The sequence below is a fragment of the Protopterus annectens genome, chromosome 4.part0, assembly GCF_019279795.1.
Source record: "Protopterus annectens isolate FY-2018-M chromosome 4.part0, PAN1.0, whole genome shotgun sequence".
In the NCBI taxonomy this organism is placed as follows: domain Eukaryota; kingdom Metazoa; phylum Chordata; order Ceratodontiformes; family Protopteridae; genus Protopterus; species Protopterus annectens.
Genome location: NC_056733.1, coordinates 640,870,275 through 640,892,844, shown reverse-complemented (window position 1 = coordinate 640,892,844; position 22,570 = coordinate 640,870,275). Strand labels below are relative to the sequence as shown.

The window sequence follows — 22,570 nt, the reverse complement described above, 5'->3', positions numbered from 1 at the left end:
ATCGACTCTCCAGCCGACACAAGCATCCTCCAAAAGAGCCTCATAGAAACAGACAACTGGTGCCAGAGCCATGGCCTCAAGCTAAATGCCAAAAAGTGTATAGTCATCCCCTTTGGCAAAAACAAAGTGCCCACAAATTACCACATAGGTGGTAATCCATTAAGTACAGAAGAAGTAATTAGGGACCTGGGGACCCAAGTTGATAGCAATCTCTCATTTGACAACCACGTGGCCAAAGTGGTTAGAAAAACATTTTATATAGCCCACCTAATCATGAAGGGATTCACATCTAGATCAGGGAGGACATCGTGCCTCTTTACTCATCCCTCATCAGGCCCATAATTGAGTACAATGCCCTTTTGGGATGTACCTTACCAGACACCTGCAGCAACTGGAAAGACCCCAAAAGTACCTCACCAAGAGGATCAAAGGGCTCAAACAGATGCCATATGCTGCCGGTTAAAGAAACTCCAGCTCTACTCAGTGGCATACCGCCTGTTCAGAGGCGATCTGTGCCTGACGTATAAAGCCATGTCCAACCCGAATTAATGGACATGCTGCACCTCAGAAAATCCAAATCCCATCGAGCTACTGGCTCGAAAGACTTGAACCTCAGCACTGAAATAAATAGGACATGCTGGAGGGACAGATTCATAACCCAGAGGCTCCCTTCACTCTGGAATAAAATCCTAGTCCAGGTTAGGCAGAGTCCCTCATTGACTCTCTTCAAGAGGAATCTTGATGAGTGGATGGGAGATCGTAGGTTTACCCAGGGTATCACTTCTGTGTCACTGTTAGACAGAGGCACAGTATACTAACCTCGAAAAAGGGCATAGCAAAAGAAATTTAAAATGGGTGGCGAAAGCCAAACACATTCTGGCTAGGCTTATAAATGCCCTAGGGCAGATAGCCTAGTATGAACCTATGAACCTATGCATATCCAAAACCTTCTAGTGCTCAAGTTGGTGCAGCAATTTTAAGCAACAACAATAACGAGTTTAATACAACAGATGATGATTCTTATTTAACTGACAACGTTTCAAATTCAGCAACAGCAGTCGTAGATAACACCACAACACCAGTTCCGAACCAAAACAGATGGTTGGGACGGTCTTCGGGGAAATAACAAGAACACTAGTAACTACCAATCTGACAATTCAAACAACTTTAACCAAGCAAACAAGTTCAATAGCTACCATTCAGGAGCAATTCCAAAAAAAACTAACTATAATTATCAACAACAACAACAACAACAACAACACACAGCGTCCGAACAACAGACCCAGGAGGTAACACATAATAGGCAACATTCTGTTGCCATTGTAAAAAATAAAACAGGTGACTTTAATATATTTAACTACTCATGTATTGAAATTGACCCAGTACTTGTGGAACTTTTAGCGAAGGGTAACACCTTTGTCCCTAATCAACAGATGGATATAGTCCAAACAATCAAAGACTTAAAACTTTTTGTGAGGAAACTGAACTTGAACCTCTTGTTTGGCAACTCTTCTCATTCTAACCATGTTTTCAGAGTTGCCAGTGAATACAATCCACCTTTGCATCCTGTATTGAATCTGTTCGAGACTGTCACAGAATTGGACTTGAGATGTTTAGTTGATAACCGTAACAAATTGTTTCATAAAAATGCAACAACAGTTAATACCACCTTAGATGAAACCACTTCACTAAACATCTTTAAATCGCTGAAAGTAAGAGCAATAAAACCTGGCAAAGGTGGTGGCCTTGCAATCTTTGATCAGTTTGACTATATAGATAGAGTACAGGCCATTTTAGACAGCAACACCTATGACAAGGTATCCACAAATGAGGTCAATATTGCTCATGGCCGGATTAAGGGCTACATCAATGACCTGTTTATAGAGGGATATATTGACGCTAACTTATATAACTATATGACTATAATCTGGCCACAAATTCCTGTTTTATTTGCAGTGCCTAAAATACACAAGAATGTACTTAACCCACCATTTAGACCACTTATTGACGGGCGCAATTCGATCACATACGCTTGTGCAAAAGTGGTACACCACACATTAAAAAGTACTTGTTAACTGAGTTACAAGTATGTAAAGATTCGTGGGCATTTTTGAAAAGTATAAACGAAATTCAGTATGACAATGATATCAACTTTCTTACAACTGATGTAGTAGACCTCTACATGTCAATCCCACATCTTTAAGGTCTAGAATAGGTCAACTTATTCCTCCTTAAAAAAGGAGCTTCTAGTAAAGAAGTTTACTTAGTAACAACTCTGTTAGATATTATACTCACCAATAACTATTTTTCATTTAACAATGAGTTATTTTTACAGAAATGCGGGGTAGCAATGGGCTCCCCTTGTGGAGCAAGTTTCGCTAACACAGTTATGGTATATTGGGAAAGGTTTTATATATTTGAACATGCTGAATGGATGTCTAACATCGTCGTTTTCTTGACGACACATTTATTTTATTCCGAGGTAATTTAGAATCAGCTACAAAACTCCTCGACTATCTCAACAATACAACAAGTTTCTTTAAATTTACATTTAATTTTCAAGGCGAAACCATCAACTATTTAGACATTAAATTTTAGAAACATATTTGTTGTCTTTAGTTAAGTTATAGGAAAAGTACATTTTGCAACTCATATTTGCACTTTACTAATTCACATGCTTTGTCACAAAAAAGAGCTATAGTAAAAGGACAAATGATAAGAGCTGCTCGAATGACTTCTCTCTATAGTGATTTCATTATTGAATGTAATTTACTGGAAAACATGTTCCAACAGAGGGGTTACCTACTGGATTTAATTAAGAACTTATTTAGTGAAGTCAAGTTAAAAAGAGAGAATGGTTCTATTACCCCGATTTTATATGCAAGTCAATCTTTGTGTAGTAACAATATATTTAACCTTAATTTCCCTACAGATACAGCTAGTAACATTCAAAACACAACTGAAGTGAACAATGTTGCAACAACAGGTGGTAGTGGAACCATGAGTTTTGAATGTAGTTTCATTACAACATTCAACTCAGACAGCTCTAATATGAGATACATACTATATAAAAACTGGGAACTATTTAAACACGACAAAAATTTGTCCATAAAATTTAGTGACTACCCCAAAATTATTTTTAGAAGGGGCAAGAATCTAAAAAGTATCCTTGAATCGGGTAAAATAAAAGAATTTACTAAGAGAGTGGGTATGTATTCTTGTGGTTGTTGTAGTATGTGTAAATTTGTTAGTATAGGTACCAAATTTACTATTAATGACAAACAATATAATACAAACTACAAGTTAAACTGTAATTCTAAACTAGATGTCTATGTAGCTTCTTGCACATTATGCAAAGCATTCTACATAGGCAAAACTGAACGCCGCCTATGAGACAGAATACATGAACACACCTATGCAATAGCTAATAACAAAGAAGAAAATGCTTTAGTTAAACATGTCATGTCTTATGAAGGTCATAGTTTTAAGTTTAGAGCAACTGACCAAATCCAACACGATATTAGAGGAGGGCCTTTTAATTTGCTCTTGGAAGACCGTGAATTGTCATGGCAAATAAGAACTAATGCATTCTTCGAGCCTGGTTTAAATGAACATTGTAATATTGTGTGTCTTTTAAAACTTAAAAGCCTGGATAGATAGGCTTTTAATATGCTTACTTAGTATTTTTTACTAGTAAGCCATTAATTGTGAAGGTTGTATATATTAACTTTAATTTTAACTATAAGAAGAAAAACTGAACAAATTAAATCAACATTATACTTATATATATATATATATATATTTTTTAGTTTGTACTAGTATCCAGGTCTGTGATTAGTTTAATTATAAATTTCTAATTTTTATTTACTTATTTTTAGATTTAATTATATTGTATTTTTCTAATATGTATTTTTAGACAAAGTTTGGTAAACTTGCCTACTACGAGTTAATATTTTGTCAATTTATAACTCATAGTTCAGGCAAGTGCATAAATAATAGTTATAAATTCTAACATGTTTTTTACCTTTATATTGCTAGCACTATTTTGTGTTACATTGGTATTACGTTTTCTTTAGCATGTGACCAGATTAGCATATAAAATTGTACTCCTTTAATTGAAATCCGAGGAAGTTGCCTCATTGTAGGCGACGAAAAGCGCTTCATTAAACGGATTTATCTTGTCTTTTTTGTGGACTGCATTCTGTCTCTGGAAGCTTTTGTTTGAGAGTAGAAGTTAAGATTAGTCAATTTAGTAAGAAGAGAGTGCGAGACAGTATCAGAGGCTTTAGAAAGGTCTAGAAATAAACAGGAAACAAGTTTTTATCATGGGCCAAGGAAATAGTAATAGTAAAGGAGATTAGGCCCGTACTAGTACTGTGTTTTGGGTGGAACCCATGCTGAGCGGGAGTAAGTAGGTTTTCCTGTAATAGATATTGCAGAGTTTGCTTATGTAAACATCTTTCAAGTAGCTTAGAGAAGGGTTACAGAATGGCTATGGGTCTAAAGTTAGAGATTTCTTGGGAATTTCCACCTTTGTGGATAGGTAAAGTATAGAATTCCTACCTTTGTGGATAGGTAAAGTATAGAATTCCTATCAGACAGATGGAACATTAGACTCGAGATGGAGCGGTTAATCAAGATAGATACAGGAAAAGCTATGGTATTGGCTGGAAGTAGGAAGGAATGTTATCAGCGGAAATAGAGGAAGGTTTTAGTTTGGAGAGTAGAGATTTGATATAAATTGGTAGATACAGGTTGAAAAGAAAAGGGTTTAGAGGGGTTTGAGCCAGAAGGTAGGACAGAGTGATTTGGATCATTAGCGGGGACGGGGTATATTAATCATCTTTGTTACAGTGTCAATAAAGAAGGTATTAAAGATAGTGGCAGTGTCTTCGGGTGTACTATTTGGATAGGGATTGGGACTGGAGGGATTTCCAGGATGTAAAATTTGTTTGACTGAATTCCAAATTTTTTAGGATTGGATTTTAGTGCTATAGGAGGACTGAAGTAAAACTCTTTTATATTTGGCAATGTGTGTTTTAGTCAGGTTTCTTAGTTCTTTGTACTTTTGCCAGTCAGAGGGAAGTTTAGATCTCATTCAGGTTTTCCACAGCTTGTCCCTATTTCTCATTAGGGTACGGGTTGCATTAGAGAGCCATGGGGATACTTCAGACTTTATTCTAACAGTAAAAAGGGGTGCTAGAGAGTTTAGTATATCGAGAAAGAGTTAAAATGATTGGACTGCTTCATCCAAAGACAGCTCGTTAAGGGGACTCCAGTTAATTCTTGAAAGAAGGGTATTAAAGGTGTCAGGAGGGAAAGTGGATAGTTTGACAAGTTATGCATCTATGAGGTCTTGCAAAATTAGGGGTGAATCTAGTAATTTTTATTGGAGAGTGATCACTAAGGGAGTTTGGTAGGGTTTCGGGATTATGATACATAGTAGGGTCAGATACTAATATCCAGTCTAGTAGAGAACTAGGCATTTGTGAGTTACTGTAGTGAGTTGGTACAGATATTAGTTGTGCAAAGCCATGTAGATTAATACAAGAGAAAGAGCTGTGGTCATTTAGAGCTAGCCAATTTATATTTACATCACCAAGGCGAATAGCTTCATTTAAATAGTTCCAAAAAGTGCAATGTAAGGAGAAACAATGAAGCCACAGAGGAGGATTCCAACAAATAGTTTTAATCTGCTAAAACATTAACGTTGACACAATACATTTTCGTTTAGAGTTACTTCATCTGAAGTTACCCGATGAAGTAACTCTAAATGAAAACGTATTGTGTCAACGTTAATGTTTTAGCAGATTAAAACTATTTGTTGGAATCCTCCTCAGTGGCTTCATTGTTTCGCCTTACACTGCACTTTTGTATTTATTGGTTTGGTTGTGCTTTGGTGACTTTTTATTCATTTAAATAGTGTTCAGTGAGAGAGGGCAGAAAGTTTTCAAGAAGGGGAATATTATCACCTGCGGAAATATAGATGGCTACTACAGTGATAATAGAGAAGTTATTAAGTTTAAAATTATCTGTCAGGATTTCTGCAGGAGGTAAATATGGGACTGGTTCATTAAGACATGTGATAGTTAGATGGTTAGAGTAAATAATGGCTACTCCACCCCCCTTTTTTTTGGCGATCTAGGCAAAGTATACTGTAGCCTGGGGAACAATGTCCCTATCTGGAATATGGAGTTTCAGCCATGTTTCTGTAAGAGTGATGATGTCTGGGGTATGGTTACCAACCCAGGCATGGACTTCACTAGTTTTGTTGAGTATACTTCTAATATTCATTGAATAGAATGAGATGCGTTTTCTAGGCTGGGTAGGGATATGTTAATTTGAAGGGGTAGAACTGCTGGAGAGAGAAGTTGTAACCGCTCCAGGGTTAAGATGTATGTCTCTTGAAAATAGTAGGGAGATTGGAAGGGAGTAGGACATAGGACTTTTGTATATATAAGTAGTTGTAAAGAAGTTTTGCTTTAGTTTTTGAATGAAGAGTACAAAGAGGAGGTATCCCGATTTTGAGGAGTATTTGGCGAGGATAGATGAGGTAACATTCACAGATTGCTGAGGAAAAGAGAATGTATAGCTTTGAGGATTTGTAGGGCTACTGTAGATTGGAGTTAAATAAGGATGAAAGGCAGTCAATGATGAGAGAAGTAATGGAGGCAAGCAGAGTATAGTGTATGGCGAGATAATCAAGATGAAGTTAAGAAAAGTGAATAGCTATTGAGGTAAGTATTAGAGCTTGTGGAAGATTTGTAGGGCCGAGTTTAGGATGGGGGAAGTAGGGGGAGCTAAAGAGCTAGGATCTGTAGTGGCAGTTAGGTGAGGGGTAAGGTTTGAAGATTCTAGAGGAACAGGAGGGGGTGTGGTGTAAGGATGTGGGTGTGTCAGAGGTGTAAGTATAAAGGAAATGATATATGGGGGTGGGTAGGGGAGCAAAGTTAGCCCAAGTGTAGCAAGGGCAAACTGAGTGGGGCTAGCCCCAAGTCTCTGTCTGCTATGGAAAAGTAAACAATCAGTCTCAAATCAAGAGAGAGCAGCAGGGAAGTGGAGGGGGTCAAGCTAGGAGGCTAGCTCACTGCAGTTAAAAGAAGCAGGGAGGGCTGGGTAGAAGGTACAGTTTAACAGCAAATTAGGAGTAGCTCGGAGAAGAAAAAAAGGTATAGTCCGTCTTCAAAACTACTACAGAGAATGCAAGATGGTAGAATGGGGGGAGGAAAGTTGTTCAGTGGTGGGTCCCCTAGATGTTGGGGAAGGACAGATAAAAACACTAGTGGCTAAGTTAGTGGTAGGGAAGGGATAGATATGGGAGTTAGAGAAAGAACAGAGAATAGGGGTTTAACTGTTGGCGACCCTGGTTAGTGAGCGAACTCAAACCAATCTAAGTGAAATAAGGCAACAGTCATATACTACAAGGTTGACCATCTAATATACATACTTAATTTCTGTTTCTTTAATTATAATATGCAAGGTGGGCTTTATTCCAGGTCTGTGCTTTCCAGTGATAAAGTTATGAAACATTTAGAGACAATGAACAAGCTGATATGTTCCAGAGACAGTAGCAAGGAACGACAATTTGTACCATTGTAGAGAGACTCAAGAGTAGTTATTGCAGCAGTCAACAGTTACAAAAAAGCAAACATTCACAGAGTACCAGGCACACAAAGTCAATTCCTATAGGCAAATACGGTCAGAGGACATGTACATTCGTAATCTACCACTTTCCATAGGTACTTAAGACACAGCAAAGTTCCACATCTAGCACTAGTTATTCAGTTTTTTCCAGAGTTGCTACTTTATATGGGCACACTATCTGCTAGATCAATATCACATTTTGGAGAGCGTGTACAGAAATTAGATTATTCAGATAATTGCATGAAGTGCAGAATCAGGCAGGAGATATTATAGTTTCATTTAGACAGTGTTTCATCAATTTAGGAAAAAAAACAGTTATCAATTAGCACTAGTCTATTTATCAAATAAAAACTTTTAAGTTCAAGAAATACAATAAGGATGTTCTGCAGTATTTTGGGTGCTGGTGTCATTTGTGTATAAATGAGAAAACAGAATGAGAGAATAACTTCAATAATAAATTAATTGAGATTGAGGGATAGCGGGAGAATGTATCCAATACGAGTTATGTTTAGGTTCATAGGTAGGTACTAGGCTATCTGCCTGAAGGCATTTATAAGCCTAGCCAGAATGTGTTGGCTTTCGCCACCCCCTTAGATGAGTTCCCTGTGCCTCTGTCCAGCACAGCCATTGAAGTGATCCCTGGGGTAAACTTTCTGTTTCCCATCCACTCGTCAAGGTTTCTCTTGAAAAGGGTTAGCAAGGAGTTCTGCCTAATGTGGATTGGAATCTTGCTCCAGAGCATGGGAAGTCTCTATCCCTCCAGCATGTCCTATTTATTGTTGTGGTGTGAGATTTAGATCCCTGGAGTGTGTGGCTCGAGGGGATATGGTTTTCTTTAGGTGGAGCATGTCCATCAATTCTGGGTTGGACATGGCCTTGTATGTCAGGCAGAGATCACCTCTGAGGAGACGGTATGCAACAGAGTGCAGCTGGAGTTTCTTCAGTCGAGCTGCATAGGGCATCTGCTTGAGGTCAGTGATCCTCTTGGTGAGGTACTTCTGTGGTCTTTCCAGTTGTTGCAGGTGTCTTGTAAGGTACATCCCAGGGGCATTGTATTCTATGATGGGTCTGATGAGTGATGCGTAGAGGGGCCCAGTGACCTCCTTCGATCTGGATGCAAACCCTTTTGTGATTAGGTGGGCCACAGAGAAGGATTTTCTAACCACTTTGGCAATGCGATTATCAAAGGAGAGGTTACTATCTACTTGGGTCCCCAGATCCCTTATTACGTCTTTTGTATTTAGGGAGCTACCACCTATGTGGTAGTTTGTGGGTACTTTTTTTTTTCCAAAGGGGATGACTATGCACTTTTTAGCATTTAACTTGAGACCATGGTTTTGACACCATGGTATCTGTCTCAGTGAGACCCTTTTGGAGTATGTCTGTGTCAGCCGGAGAGTCAATTATAGGCCCTAGTTTGCAGTTGTCTGCGAACTTGGTCAGCCATAGTCCTCCTGTGCTTGCTTGTACCTCTAAGAAGTATATGCCGAACAGGAGGGGTCCTAGGACTGAGCCCTGGGGAACGCCACTTGTAACCAGTTTAGAGTCAGACCTAGCTCCCGCAACTCTTACCATGTGGGTTCTGTCCATGAGCCAGTTTGCAACCCACCTCGTGATGTAGGGGTTTATGTTCAGGCTGGTGAGATTGTCTATACCCAAGTGAGGAATGGTGCTTAAGGCCTTTGCGAGGTCTAGGTATGCTGTGTGGACCACCTTTCCTGCATCTATAGCCTTGGTAACTGTCTCAAAGAAGTCCACCAGGTTTAGGAGGCATGATCTGCCCTTAAAGCGGAACTGGGTAGGGTCCAGTGTTTGGAGGTTTCCAATGTCTCTGTTAATGAGATCCATGATGATGCGCTCCACAGCTTTGCAGACCAAGCTAGTCAGGCTTATAGGGCAATAGTTCCCAGGGTCTGTTGTGGCCCCACCTTTGTGGAGCGGAATAACCATTGCTGTGCGCCACTCTGTGGGCACATAGCCTGTGGAGAGAATGAGTTTAAACAGTGTGTTTAGGTGAGGGGTTAGTTCATCTTTGAGCTCATGTAGGTTGCAGCCTGGGACACCGTCCGGTCCCATGGATACTGCGTTTTTGGCTTTGGAGAGGGCCGTTTTAACCTGAATGTGATTTCAGGGGCACTACATTCTTCTGGTATAGTTATGGGCCCTTTTGGAGGGGTGAAGTTTGCACTGAACCAGTCTGCCAGGATGTTGTCTATATTGCTCGGTTCAGTGTATTTTGTGCCATTCTGCACCAACTCCAAGCAGATCTGAGAATTGCCACTTAGATTCCTGACAAAGCTAAAGAATATCTTGTGGTTATCTTTGGAGTCCATGGCAATTTTTCTTTCGAAGCTAGCCTAGGACGATTTTATGAGGGAATGTAGTTTCTTGCTCATACTGATCAGGGATGTCTTCCCTTCTTGGGATTTTACTCTTTTCTGTACTAAGTTTCCTCCTTCCATTGTATAGCTTGTTTGTGGCAGTTGTCCACCAGACTAGTTTCCTTTTCGTGGAGGAGTGAGTCTTGGTTTTGTTTGGGATAGCATGATCCATGCATTCTTGTAGGTGCCTGTAGAGTGCATTAGTAAAGGATTTTGCAGCTTGGACAGCATTAGCATGGGGGCTTTGAAACTTCCCACTTCGGTCTTAAGTAATGTGAAGTTTGCTTTTGAAAAGTTTTTCACTGTGGTTTCTTTGACCGGGGGTGGTGGTGGAATGTGGATAGCCAGAGTGATTAGTTTATGGTCAGATCTAACCAGCGTTTGAGACAAAAAAAAAAAAAATATATATATATATATATATATAGCCAAACTGTGTAGGGTCCAGTGTTTGGAGGTTTCCAATGTCTCACCCCGGGGATCACGTCAGTTGCCCTGTTAGACAGGGGTCCAGGGAAGTAAATAGTGTGGGAAGAAATAGCCAGGGAATTGTTATGGCTAGGCTTGTATAGGCCCTAGGGCTGATGGCCTAGTACCAACCTATGAACCTATATATACGTACATACATATGTTATAAAGTTACCAGGGTCTCCTATGCATTTCTATACTCAGACACATATATCTGACTAATTATACACAGATACACAAATAAAACTTGCACACTGTATGATAATACATTAACAACTGCTTCACAAAGTATTCAGCACTGACTACTACATTCCATCTAGTATAGAGCAAGGTCTGCATGAAGTCTTGTGTAATATTTCATATGTTCCCACATCTCATGTGGCACACATCACACCTGTACACATATACATACATACTACATACGAACAAACACACACGCACCAACATATATTTACGGCTGGGCAAACACACATTTCCATTAAAAGGCGAATGCAAAAATCTAATACTGTATATGCAACAGTTACGTCAAGAAAATTAAGTACAACAGTTTTAACAACAAACTAAAAATGTTCTCAGTGCCAAAGGTCCACATCCGTGCATATCTATGAATGCACTTATTTACCCTAATACACAAATTAATCAAGATATACCAATAATGGACAAACCATGTATTTACCATTTATTTTAACTAGCTCTGCTATAGTAAGTAGCATAACTAAACGGAACTAGATGTTATGCCACCAATGCAATTTTAAGAGTAAATGGAAAATATCAAGCTGTTGACTTATTACAGTTACTCTGCAATGCAGAAACAATTTTAAAAAAAAATCAGACCGCTTTAGTATAATTCGTGGCCTGCATTTAAACTATACATAAAAATGACAGATTACAGTCTCAAGACGGAACCAATGTTTGTGCCAGCACAACAGGGATGGCTTGTGAAGTAAACACAGGGACGCCCATAATAGTAATCAAACGTACCTGCAGTTCATGAAATTCTTTGTCAAGTTCCCCCCAGTCTACTATACAACTCTGCAGCGACATTGTAAGTATAACATGCAAGCAGCAGACATGAAGTCAGTACAACTCTGTAAGTGTTGCTCTGCTTCTCAGTTCTTAGCCCCGAAATTAACCAACAGGGGTCAACGAGAATCAGTTCACCACGCGTACGGCGAATCTGATACGCTCCCTTGGTCACTCCGCTCTTCCGATTACGTAATCTCACTGCTATTGGATAATAGTGTCAGGTGCTGCCGTCTATTGGCTCTGTAGGCAGCAGCCTTATTTTTGTTACATAGAAGAGTAATGGCGTTTTGTTTCAGTTCGTTGGTGAGTGTTGTAAGTTTGTAAAGCTAAAAAGTGGTTTAATTAGCTATTTACTTTGGGAAATGTTCAGTTAAGTGTGAATGTTACGTTGTGGGAGGCTGTTGTATTTTTAATTTAATCTACAGGACTGTCCAGAACCCTAATAGCCTGTGTCAGCCACCTCAGCAAGTTCTATGCACGTGTTCTCTACCTTTGGTATAGTTGATAAGATTTTGAGGTAGTTTTAGCTCTGGCCATCAGAAGTTTATCTCATGATCATCTTTGTCTTGCTGATACCCCTTCTTTCGTCAAGGAGGATTAGGCTAGTTAGCGTTGGAGAAAACGTGAGGGCCCTTGTAGTTGTCCAAGTTAATGTATCACGCTGCTTCACCTTAAAGGATAGCTTATTTCAGGGGAGAAAGAGACGATGTGTAATGGTTCTTTTCTGTCCGTCGCGTTTGAGTTATTTGTCGCTAAGCTATTCGACTATTAGAAGTATAGGAACTTAAGGATATTGGGGTTTGGGGTTCGGTGTCTGTTTAAGCAGTACTCCGATCGCTCTATGACAGTTACCGACTAAAGAGATTTGCTAGCTTCTGTTGATACATCGGGGTCTTAAATACTTTTATTCTTGGATAAAATTCTGGTGTTTCTGCAGTTATTTGATATATTCAATGAGGTTTGTACTGAAGAGACACTGTGCTTAATTGGTCTAGTCAAAGGTTACTGTAAATGAGCGGTGCCCCCTTTGCATCGGAGTATTACGCCTTTGGCTGTTAATTTTGCTAAGTAGAAGGATTTTTCTGACTAGTCCTATCATGCTGATCATCCACGAATAGGGAACTGCCAACCCAGATGCCCCGCAGTGTTTTTGTCAAGTAGCTTATTTGTGTTGTAAGGATTGCCCGCCAAATGAAACGACTCTACTATTTCGCATTTAATTTGAACGCATTTTTAGTGCACCAGGAGAGTGTCTTTCTGAGTGACTTGGACATAATCAAGGGGTTTTTACGACAACTGCCAGTTTTCAGTCATATGCAGCCTATGTAAAAAATGGGGAAGGGAGAAACTATTGATAACGCTGAGAAGCAGCTACACAAAGACCGACCACACCGCTGTGAACATAATCAGCTCTTGGACACTACACAATTTAACCCCCCCCCCCCAATGCTGTTATAGCTAGCACTGAAAAATCGGTGTTTCTAAACACTGTCGTGAATTGTGTAGTGCCAGTGCAACAGCCTTTGATGCTGTTGGTTCTAACACTTCAACGTTCTAGATATTCATTTAGAATTATCCAAAAATGCATAATTTGCATTGGCGATACTGTAGTGTACTGACTCGTGGGCAGTTTCGCGCATGAGTGGGCGTGGCCAATGTGATTGACAAGCCAAAAACCTAGGCACTGGTTAGGAAATGAGGCATGATTGGCATAACATATATATAATGAATGTAGATGAGCAGCTTGGTACTATACATTCCTGTGATCTAAGTAATCCCAGTGAATATAAACTACTTTTTCCCTTTGCTTTTGCAGGGCGCAAGCCCCCCTGCACCCTCCTTGTAGTAGGTATATTCAAATACTGGGGGGGTGCAGGGGAAAAGGTAATTGTTCATATTTACTGGGATTTTTTGTACCGTTGATGTAACATGGCGGTTTAGGATTACTTGTAGTAGTTTGTCAGTTGTATTCCAGCATTTGTTATGCTGAAACAGCTAAGCATACACAACTGTGATTACTCATCAAAATGAATATTCATGTCGAGGAAGCCACTTCATTTTTGGTTATTCACAAGTACAGCAAGATGTCAACCAGCTGGGGTGGGGTTGGTGCAGCACTTGCTACTGTGCATCTGGTAAGCCAGTACACTACAATATATATCGCCTTTGCATTCTCTTGTACTTGTCCCTTTGCACTAGATCTGCTCCTTTCCTTGCTCCATACAGAATATGGTCTGGTCTGCAGAGTTGAAGTCTAGCATTAAAGGTATAAATGTAGTGCGTCATAGTCTTCTCAGAAGGTTACTTGACATGATGGTGTATAAATGACTATTTGTTTAGCTTAACAACTGTTATGTTATGGCTTGTAATATATGCTCCATAATTGAGGAGAAAGAGAGATTACTATGGGGGGATTTAAGAGTGGTGAAGGGATCCTGTGCTGAGGGTGACTATTTTGCATGCTGATGAATGGCAAGGCTGTCCACTTTCTCCTCTTGGGATTGTTTTGTTACTTTAATTATAGTTTTAAAACTGTCATGCAACATGGGTTCATAAGAACGTTTACAGTTATTACAGTTGGAGAGAAATAATTATTGTAAAGAATAGTCGACTACTGCCGTTGTCAGAACTTCGACACAAAACCATCTAATTTGATGGTCTCAGCCCCCAGCAGCCAATACAAAAAAAAATAGTTATAATTCGTGTAGTCTTAAAATTGTCATGGTTCTTGTTGAAACAGAAGAAACTACCATAGGAATACAAAATGGCTATCCTATTTGTTTTTGATTATGCCAAAAACAAGGGCCACTTTCCTTTTGAGGTACTGTCTGACAATATCAGATTGTTTTAAGCTCTGAGTTAGCTCTGTTTCAATCCACTATTGTAGGGGGGTAGAAACTTCCATTTGTTTGTATGCATTTCCTTGTAGTTAACATATTAAGAAGGTTTGTGTTTTCCTGCAAGGGATTTAGCGGCTGACTTGCATCTGACAAACATCAGTCACCAAAATTTAACTGAGCTGATATTGAAAGTCTTGTGTAAATTCATCAAGCAAAGGACAACCCCCCCCCCCCCACACACACACACACACAAAAAAAATGTGGTACCTATCTCCCAGTGCTCCTGTCCTACACTACTGCTGGCAGCCAGTAGAGATGCCTGGTAAGCTCTAGTTAAACAGAAAAAAATATTAATTGGCAGTGCTTCCCAAAAAACGAAACTTGCTTGAGCCGATCTCGTGTGTAGGATCTGTTACTCAACCAGCCTGTTTGGCTAACTACATTTCTGCTTAACACAACACAATGTTCCCCTTCTCGTGTTATATTGTATCAGATGGCTAATTCTCTTGTAGAAGTTGACAAAATACTGGGGGGGGGTTAGTCCAGAGCAGAATTCATTTGTAGCACTTTTTGATGCTAAGCAGAATTTGGAGTTGCTGCTTTGAAGCTGCTCCTTGTTTCTCTCTTTGTTCTTGGCCCTGTATTAATGCATGTCCCACACAGGTCTAAATTCTGTTCTCAGCATTGCTATTGTTGTAGTTCAGCTTCCTTACTGTGTTTAATCTGTTCATTCATTCATTCATTAAAGTATTGTAGTGGTAGATTGGGTGCTGTATATTAAAAAACTTTTTAAGATAGACATATTCCCTGTTGACTGCCGTGTGTGTGGTGTCACTGATCGCCTGGGTTTTTGTGCCTTCGTGCTGCCTGCAAGTGTTTTTCCCCACTTATTTGCAGCACCACAAACTGTTTTGATGGTCTGTCATGTAAGTTCTGCTGTGTGGTGCCCATGCAGCAAGCAAAGATGCCTCTGCCTTCTCCCTAGGATTGACCCCTGGGTATTGACCCTTGCTCTTAATCTCCCTGTCCATCTTCTTTGGTACTTGGACCTGGTAGCTAAACATGGGTCAACAGGGCCATAATCAGGACTGCACCCTACTCCACCACAGAGTAAGTACTTGATTTTGTGTGTGACTTTGCCCTTTAATAGTGTGAATGATGGGTTGGGGGTTGGCGTAATTGTTAGTGTTTTGTGTCACAGACACAGGGTTTGATCCTCCCTTGTAAGGGAAACCGTTTTGTGTAATTTTGCCTGTGATGAGTAACCATGCTAATGCCGATTCACCACACTGGGCCACTGTGTCAAGTTGTGGGTGAGTATGAGTTTAAATCTACTTTCCATGGTGAAACCTGAGGCTGATAGTTTTGAAAGCATGCTATCATTTTATCCAGTCCATATCTGCCCTGTTGTGTGGGTTTGAGAGGATATTGTGCGTTTTCTCTGTGCTTTTTTCTTTTTTTTTTTTTTTTTTTTTTTTTTTTTGTGCTGCCTTTGTGTGTATGGTAGCACCCTTTAACTTGTATGCTGTTTAGAAATGCCTGTGCTTGAGCTGGGTGGTGGCATTTTCATCCTGAAGGTCTGCTAATGAAATGTGTGTGATGGCCTTTCACTGTAGAGGGCCATAAATGCTAAAATACATTCCATGTTTTTTTACAAATGTCTTAATGCTACCAGATTTTAAGTTGCATTAATTTTTAATTTTGTACTGTTTTTAACACTGTTCTGGTTTTTGTTTTTTTTAGGCTGCCTGCAAGTGGTTAACCATCTGCTTTCTTCAGTAGCGTATCAATGCCTATAAATTTCACGTTTTCTTTTCTGATCTGTTTTTTTAGTGGCCTCATCCATAAGGACCCACTTTGAGCTTAAGATTTATGCGCCACTACTTGTACAATGTGCATATAAACAAAGATGTAGATGGAGAAACGCTAAAATCTGATTGCTAATTTTACACAATTCTGAAAATCCAATATTGTGTATTTGGGTTGTACATCTTGCATTACACACAGTGGAAACATCAGTGCGCAGTAGTTTTGAAGACTTCTACAAGCTTTGATGCAATGAGCAAATTTAATTTTTGGAAGAAAAGTTGAAATAGATGCCTGCATGTCTGGTCTGTGCTGAGACCAAGCAGTTTAGAAGTATAACATGCTTCTGGTGTATTTTGTAAGCTTGCATGTTGGGACTACTGTAATTCCAAATGAGAGGATGTGTACATTTGGCATTGTTAGAATTGATGTTACACAGTGGTGGCTGGCCTGTTGCCATGTCATCTGCTGTTATATCTGAGGTAGGATTAAAGATTTATGGTGGGATGGAGAAGCTGCAGTGTGCAGACAGCCTCTGGAGATGGGGGAGCTGCAGTATGCATTATTAAACACACACGTAAGTTGTATTGTCTGGTTCTGGAGCTTCCATTGACATCTTTTGTTGTAGGTAGTGCATGTGTTTACCTGTTGATCAGAATTTCACATTAAGCCAGGTTGATACAATGACTGTTGCAGAGAGACATGCTAATGAGTGCATTGGTGATTTGAGGACATTTCCCCATTTAGGAGACCTGAGCAGACTTAGTTTCTGATCAGTGCAGCTAGCATAGTGTTCCTGATCCTCTCAAGTTACAAGTGAGAGAATGGGCCTAAAGTATGTTTGTGGTGTAGCATGTATTTTGATTACGTGTGGTGTCTCCCCTGACAAATGGTGCTTGCTTTATATGTGACGTCCTCTTAATATGTACTTGGAGTAAGTAAATCCATATGCATGTTGGAATATTCACAGGTAAAGTAACAATAATGTGAAGAATATTAAAGCAAACCATTTAACAGTTTGCTGCTTTCCAGAAGTTCATCTGTTCTTTTGAAATTGATAGCCATGCAGTTTAAGCAGTAAAAATCTTGAGTTGACTTTTTCCTGCATTGTTTGGAGAGGAGGGTTTCCTACATGGAAGCTGACATGTAAGGCTGCATCTGAAGTAGAAGATCTGAGTTCATAGGTTAGTACTAGGCTAACTGCCTTTATGGGCTATTTTAAGTCTAGCCAATTACCCCATGTCAGAATCGAACCCTGCACCATGTGTTTTAAGGTCACCTTAACCATTACGCCAACCTCCCGCCCGGGGCCATGTTTGTTCTAGATCAGGCCTTTAGACCTCCCGTCACTTCACAGAAGGTACGGGTAAAATTCTCTTCCTGGGAGGGTGGTTGTGTCCTCCTAATTACAACCTGGGTGTAAGTATCTAATCACTGGGCATGTAAAGCACTGTGAACTGTTGTATATCACTATCATTTAATTTCGGTTTGCAAAAATGGTTGGGTTGTGCAGTAATTTACACAGTCATTATATACCCATTACCTGTACATAATATGGGACATAGTACTGAAACACAGTATATAGGCTAAATCCAGAAAATAACATGATTTGATAAGTGCAGTGTTTACAGGCAACATTTCTTAGGATTTCCCTCTGCATGGTACCAGTAACTGCAGAAGATGGCTTGTTACATAGTGACTTGTTGTTTTGTACCATTATCCCAGCTGTTAATATGGTAATGCACACAGGATGGCCTTTCCTCACTGAGTAAGCTCAGAATCAGTGTGTGTGTGTGTGTTGTTTTTTTGTATATGCAGGATCTAGGCTTTGGGGGAAGGGAGGTTGGCATTTTACTGTATGTATAACACTCCAATCCCTTGTACCATTAATGGCTGTTAAAAGCTTGAGAATTGCTTTTTTGGAGGTGGTGATGGACTTGCTCTGCTCATCTGACTACTTAGCTTCTGCATAGTTTCTCTCTGTCCAGAGCTGCATTGGGATCTTTGGCCCTCTACCCAGGGAATACTGCTGCGCAAAGATTTAATAGGCTTGTCAGCTGTCTTTGTATTATATTTGGTTTTCTTTGCATTTCTAAACATTTTGGACTGTTGGAACATTTCTTCATTGCAGACATGGACCAGCCTGTATTTAGTGCCTGAAATCGCTCTATACCTTATGGAATACTTTTCATTTACCTGGGACATTGTTCCATGGGACCTCTTTTCAGTCTGGGCCCATTAGGTGAGAGAAACTGCTTTGAACAGTTGCCAGTATCCATTGAGGATGCAGTGGTAATAAAGAAATTGTATGAATGAAAAAAGACTGAGGTACAGTAGCAGGTATTTATTGGTTAATAGAATGTGTGGCAGTACTGTATATTGTCACTTTTATTAACTGAGCAACAGTCAGCCTAGTTTAAAGGTAGTCATGTTTGCTATGGTTTTAAATGATTTGCAGAAAGGTAATAGGAGTGGGCTCTACTATAATTTGGAATAGGTATTCATGTTTGCTAGAGTTAACTCTGAGAATGATCTTTTGATAGCAGCCAAGGTAAATGGGGTTGTACTAGCAAAGCTGGTGTCTTGAGTTGTGTGTAGTGTTTCCTGAATAGCAAGAGATTGATTTTTGAGTGGGTAGTAGCATTCATTTAAAAGTTGGCAAGTAAATAGTTTAACTTTTTTTTTTTTGAATTGATGGTTGTCATGCTGTTTGCGCAGTTGGTCACTGACCCTGCAAAGCACACTAGTGTGACATATATTCTGAGTTTATGGTTGTCTCTGTATCATGCTGCCCATCCTTTTGCTGTAGTTGGTGACAGACTGTATAAACTAGAACATCTTAAGTAGCAATACTGACATTATTTCATGTGGTTTGTACTTGAATGTAGTTTTCCACAGTTTGATTTATTGCTGTTTATGTACTTTCCCTCATTGATACATCCATGATTTTAAAGGATTGCATATAACAAGTAGTTTTTAACAAGTAGTAGTTTTTTTTTAAGTGCATGTCTTGTGTATATATAAAATGCTTGTGTAATCTAGTGTGCGACACAATTGCTCTGCAAGTTTTATGCACTTTGATATTTGCTTAATATCTGCCTATGATGAGTAGCCATGCTAATACCGATTTTATCAGGCTGGGTCACTGATCTGGCTCTGGGTGAAGATGAGTTAAACTGTCTTCTCATGGTGAGACCTGAGGTAGATATTTTCTCTGAGTACTTCTGTACTTCACATTGAACAATTATAGACAAGTTAAAGAACAGATGTGGACAAAAGTATAGGTTGTTAATGTATGTCATCTGTGCATTGTCAGATATGGTTGGTACAGTATACAATTTGTTCTACCCCAGGGTAAAATGTGTGCTAAAGTAACACTTTATGCATTGTGGCAAGACACCTTGGCCAAAATTTAATTTACATCCACCATATGTTTGCCTTCCCATTCCTTCTATTGGTCTAAAGCTGCAGTGCTTCAGTTCATAACAGCCACCATTACCTAATAGTTTCAAGATTTTCTACTTGTGTGATGCTTCTTGGTTCCATCAGCACGGGGCAATCCCCTCCCCTTCATTCTTCCTCTGAGAATGCCATCCATGCTTTTCACTAAACCTGGTGTCCTGGTGAGAGTTGTGGTGATGGCAAGCTGACCAGGGTAGACCATAATACTTTCCCAGCAAAAGTTTCAGGTTCATCAAGCTGATAGAATCCTTTGTGTGCCTTGTCTTCGATGTAAGTTATTTGTAGGCTTCCTATAGACATTTATACAAGGTGACCAGACCCACTTCATCTGTGACTGCTGTCAACACTGAGGAACAGTGGTTGTCCTGAGATCTTCCCAGATTGCCGAACTCCTTGCTTTTTTTCATAGTGAGTCTAGATACCCTGCAGCAGTACTCCTGTCTTCCTTCTCCCTATTCAAAGTTCATGGCCATAGAATAGGATGGGGTCATAGATTGGGGAAAATGAGGCTTGTCTTAAGTCATGAAGACTGGAAGTCCAGTCCAGTGTTTGGGGATTAAAACAAAGGCAGTACTACAGTCACAAATTTTATAAGGAATCACTACTGAATACATTTGTGCACCTCTGGTGACCTAGACTGGGTTCATAGGTGTATGACGGCATGTGCAAAAGTGGGTGTTTAGGATGCATTGCATCTTACTCTGCTGTAGACAGTGCTTTGATTCTGCTGACCCCCCCCCCCCCCCTAAGTTGAAGCTTGAACAATGTGGTCATCTCTTGTAGAATGTATGGAAACCCGAGTTACTAAGTCACTCATTTGAAGTAGCCAGTTTTCCTGCACACCTTGATAGATGCTAGGACGAGTCCGAATGAGAGTCTGACTTCTATGTCCTGCTTCTAAATGATAAATATTATGCACAAGATTTTTACCTCACTGTTTTGCATAACTAGTGTATATGTGAGACAAGATGGCAGTCTTGCCTAAAAGCAGCAGTGCACTACAGTATAATGCATATATTCTATCCTGTGATAAATTTCCAGATATTTACTTTATTACAAATTCAAGATGGTCAAAATTAACCACCCAAGCAAAACCCACAAGCCTTGCAGCTATTTCTTTTTGCAAGTACAGTGTTCTTTTTCATGCCCTTATCGTCCTTGTGTACTAGCACACCTGTCTGCATGATCATTGTCTATTTAAAACAACGCAAATGTCATGTTTTATTGATGTATTAGAATTTATACAGCACATTTTGGTTACATAATCAAGGAGGTCCTGAGTGCATTGCAAAAACATCCTGTCTATATTTGGGGTGGGGGGTGTATAAAATATCAGCATGATGAATGTCGCATAGCATTTTAATTCAATTAATTTTGTTTTGAGCATCCCTCAGTTGCAGAGAATACGCTCTTCTCTGGGAGAAAACGTGATCTTTGCACGCACACACACACACACCCCCCGAGTAGCTGATTTTCATTTTGGATGCTTTGTAATGGTAGCCAGTAGCAACAGAATACTGTGAAATTGAGAATAGGAGAGCAACGTCATCTGCGGACAGCAAAGGTGCAGCTTCCCATTTCCTGTATGGATACTTTCTACATCTTGGTCGCACCTTTGTATTGTCCCCGTGGAACTTTTATAAACGGAAGGGTAGGTGAAACTAAGAGGTTTCTTTTTATTATTCTTGTACAATGCTTATTGCTGTTAAATGGTCCTGAGTGGAAATGCTTTGAGCAGTAATATTTTGTATTAAAACAATCCTAACAAGGATTGCAAGTTTATTAGGAGATTAGAATTTAAGCATGATGCTCATATTCTAAGGACTGTTTTAGTTTGGTATATTCTGTAAAGTGCAGTGGTGTAAACTTGATCGTAGATGTTTAGATAGATCACTGTTGGGAGTGGCCTAACCTGTATGGTCTGATCTGACCAGATGGCAAGCTACCAAACTTTAGGCCACCTTTCATGCACCCTAGCCACTCTGCAACTCGATGAGGGCAGAAAAGTCAGTGGCTAGACTGCCAAAACTTAACTTTCTTGCCGCAGAAGTGGAAAGCTAGGGACTTAAGTTGATCAGAACTGAAGTGTGTTTTGTCCTGTCAGTGTGTAGTATCGGAGTCATCTGTGAACATGAAGAGAAAATTGTATACATTCTTACTTTGTTCCTAGAAAAAGAACTGAGATGAATTTTCTGGCCCGGTGTAAACTCTCCTTGGTATAAAGGAAGGATTTTTCAGTGTTACCATAGGGTGACTTGCCATAAAGCTTGTAAATCGTTAACTCATTTTTGGAGTGCAGAGCAGTTGGTACTGTTTTCCAAATAAGAACTTCAGATACTTTCCTTTTGAACCGGTTTACGAGTCTGTTTTTACAATACAGAGATGAGATTTGAAGGAGCCACTTGCCAATTGGGAGGATGGATATGTAAATCTGGTTCATTTGATATAAGGTAGAAAGGGGGAGGGATCTGAACAGTTGAGCAGAGCTGGCTTAAAAATGAATCTTGCTCTGGTCTTTCTTACTGTGATCATGACTGCTCTCAAGTACGGCAAACCTAAGGAGTTATTGATTTTGAAAAGGGTCCTGGTTCTTGTCATGGCACCAACTAGAAAATATTTTCCACTTGCCCATATAGAATTTTCTGGTAGATTTCTGCCTCTCAGTACCTGCTGTACAGCCACAGAAACAAATGTCTACAAGGTAGAATTCTATCGCCCAAGCAGATATTTGAAGGCTGGGGTGTAAATGGTAATTGCTTTTCTCCATTTTCAAACAAGGGAGAACAACTACTGCCTTGGTCAAAGGGGAGGGGGTCACATTTATCTTTTGAAGAGTCCTTTAAGCACCTTTAGAAGAAAGTGTGGAAAAGGATATGGGAACATTCCAGATCATGAGAATAAAAGATTTCAGTCTTCCAGGCCTGTCTACAAGGAGTCTGGAAGCAG

At 39.7% G+C, this 22,570-nt stretch overlaps 2 protein-coding genes and 2 non-coding genes across 7 annotated transcripts in view; 3 read left to right on the top strand and 1 right to left on the bottom strand.

The window, feature by feature from the left end:
* TMEM120B (transmembrane protein 120B) overlaps window positions 1–11,680 on the bottom strand; it is a 419,384-nt gene extending 407,704 nt beyond the window's left edge. For all 4 annotated transcript variants that reach the window (XM_044068606.1, XM_044068607.1, XM_044068610.1 and 1 more), the window contains exon 1: window positions 11,472–11,680. In XM_044068606.1, coding sequence (XP_043924541.1) covers window positions 11,472–11,534 — 63 coding nt within the window. In that variant the 5' untranslated portion in view covers window positions 11,535–11,680. The remainder of the gene's footprint in view (window positions 1–11,471) is intronic.
* Window positions 1–22,570, top strand: part of LRRC43 (leucine rich repeat containing 43) — a 1,074,258-nt gene that overhangs the window by 10,815 nt on the left and 1,040,873 nt on the right. The gene's annotated exons all lie outside the window — the stretch shown is intronic.
* Window positions 15,606–15,715, top strand: LOC122800606. The gene has a single exon (XR_006364609.1). It is a non-coding gene; the product is annotated as a small nucleolar RNA U6-53/MBII-28 (small nucleolar RNA).
* On the top strand, window positions 19,259–19,367 carry LOC122800605. Its single transcript, XR_006364608.1, has one exon. It is a non-coding gene; the product is annotated as a small nucleolar RNA U6-53/MBII-28 (small nucleolar RNA).